The sequence below is a fragment of the Eurypyga helias genome, unplaced genomic scaffold, assembly GCF_000690775.1.
Source record: "Eurypyga helias isolate BGI_N326 unplaced genomic scaffold, ASM69077v1 scaffold42014, whole genome shotgun sequence".
Lineage (NCBI taxonomy): Eukaryota > Metazoa > Chordata > Aves > Eurypygiformes > Eurypygidae > Eurypyga > Eurypyga helias.
The window spans coordinates 1-2412 of record NW_010246310.1 but is presented as its reverse complement, the minus strand read 5'-3'; the positions used below and the strand labels follow the sequence as shown (position 1 = coordinate 2412).

Sequence of the window (2412 nt, the reverse complement as noted above, 5' to 3'; positions counted from 1 at the left end):
GCTCTTCCTCTGTTCCTACAAGCCCCACGATGACTGGGAACCCCCTTCAGGGGTGATGGATTCAGGACTGACTTGGTCTCCCCCATTCTGGCTCCAGGTCAGCGACGTTTCCTTCAGCATGTGCTTCGCTTGGGCGGAAGAGCTGTGCCAGCGCAGAGCGAGAGCCAGTGGCACTGGGCTGCAGGGAGCACAGCTGAGTTCTGGTCATTATTTCTTCTTTTTCCCATGTTTTTTAGTTTATTAAGGCAGACGTGGAGCAGGATCCCGGACTTGGGTCTGGTAATACCACCTCGAGGCAGCTCCTCTGCTCAGCCAGTGACGGGTGAGGACATTTGTGAGGTGCGTCTTCTCCGACATCCCATTCATGCTCCTCATTCTCATCCCAACCCCATTTTTATGTTTTACTTGAATTCAGCAGCTCTCCCCTTTCCTTTCCAGGCAGCTCCAAGCAGTTTGCCTCACAAGACAACCGCTCGCTGGTCTTAAGTGCTGGAAATGGGTTTTACGAGGGGCTGAAGTTTGCTGAAGGGCAAAGAGCTCGGTGCCGCAAGCGCTAACGGAAAGGCAGGTTCCTTTGAGGACATCTTCGAGATGGCCACGGCGCTGCTCAATGCACTCCACTCCCCACCCACGCAGGGAGCGGAGATCGTGGACCCTCGGCTCACACACCTCGCAGCTCCCCGCTGAGGGAACACGGCTACGCAGGATCCCTGACCTCAGCGCAGCGGGCGAGGAAATCAGAGACCGCAGCTGGTAAGTCAGACCAGTTCCAACCGTGGGACTCTGTTTGGCAAAATTTATTATGAGGCAAAATAGTTTTTAAGGCTACCTTGGGCCCAGGCGTGCTTTCAGCACTGCGGCAGCACCGCCTTTATTTTCTCTCAAGAGATTCAGTTTAAGCAAACTGTAAAATAGCACAAGATCCGGCGCTCTGAGAAAGCTCTCGCAACGCTGGTAAAGCAGAGCGACACGCACCTCCGCAGAGGCGGTTTCAGCTGCTCTTGTCCTCTCTCCTGTCTGTTCACCCCCCTGGACGGGAACAGAGGCAGCGAAAAGGATCGTGTCCCCCGAGCCCAGTCCCCGGGAGCATGTGCCTGCCTTGACACCAAGGTCTCGCTCCCTGCGCCGCCACGAGCCCCAGGCAGCCACGAGCCCCAGGCAGCCACGCAGCGCAGCCGGGCTGCTCCCAACAGCACCATCGTCGACGGCCACCCAGCCGACGGGTGGTAACCTGCAATGGCCCAACACCGCAGCCTGATCGTTTTTCTTACGAACAAATGGCTTCTGGGGGTGTTTCTGAGGGCACCAACTGAAGCTCGCTTCATTTCATCACCCTCTGGACTATCACCATAACCTCTCTTCCCTAAATTCAAGCTGCTTTATGTGCCCCGTCCAGTTCCCGCACCCCGTATCAAACGTGGCAGGACAGCTTCCAAGCCAGCCTTGGAAACCAAGGCCCAGCACCCCACGCTTGCACCGAGGCCACGCTAGTCACGCCGCGAGAACAGCCACGTGCCAGCGGCTGGGGGAGGCGAAACGCAAACTCAGCGCGGGAGAGGCAGTACCGTGGGAATCCTGAACGCACGTGAAGGCCGTCCACGTTCTGGCTGACCAGGAATTTCAGGATGCCGACTCTCTGTAGCCCCAGCAGTGCCATGTGAGTCTTGGAAGGTCTGGCATTCTCAAAGGTGGTGTCAAATTTTGGGGAGAGCCCCTTCTCTTCCATAGTCCAGACACCATTGGGCCCCCTGCAGCAACGGGGACAGAAGGAGTGAGAACTGAGCGCTCGGAATCTAAGACCCCAGTTGTAAACACACCGCAAGCCCTATCCAGGGAGGATGAGCAAGGCACTGCCCAAGAGGGAAAGGGTATTTTCAGCTGGATCCAGGACCAGACCGGAGGGAGGGAGCAGGTCTGGCTGGGGTAGCACAGTCCAGAGCTTTAGAGGATGTGAGACAGACTCGCAGGAGGTGCCATCCTCCCAAGCCCTCGCCACTGCCCTTACCTGAAGTCGGGAATCCCCGAGGAGGTGCTGATGCCAGCCCCGGTGTGAAATACCACATTGGAGGAACTCCTGATCAAGTCTGCCAGCTCCCGCACCTTCCTCTCCACTTCCTCCGGCGGGTCAAAAATCTGAGAAGAGACAAAGCACCACGGGAATGGAGAGATGCAGGGACAGATCCTATGTGCGTCCCAGCACAAAGACCCACTAAACCACAATTTTGCGTTCCTTAATGACAAAAGCAGAGAGACAGCGCTGCACACGCCAGCTCCACGCCGGGAAAGGGCTTCAAACCCCGAATGCAGACGAGGGCTCTGACTGCTCGCGCTGACAGGCCGCTGATGCCCCGAGAAGCGACTGGGCTCCAGGGCGCTGCAGGGCAGCGGGAGGCCAGGAGCGACCCCGATGCC

General features: G+C 57.8%; 1 protein-coding gene across 1 annotated transcript in view; it reads right to left on the bottom strand.

Moving 5' to 3' along the window:
- LOC104508655 (NAD-dependent protein deacetylase sirtuin-6-like) overlaps positions 1–2133 on the bottom strand; it is a gene marked incomplete at both ends in the record, with an annotated part of 3068 nt that extends 935 nt beyond the window's left edge. Inside the window, 2 exons of the mRNA XM_010150358.1 lie at positions 1566–1748; positions 2006–2133. Of these exons, the coding sequence (XP_010148660.1) occupies positions 1566–1748; positions 2006–2133 (311 nt within the window). The remainder of the gene's footprint in view (positions 1–1565; positions 1749–2005) is intronic.
- Between the last annotated feature and the right edge of the window lie 279 nt (positions 2134–2412).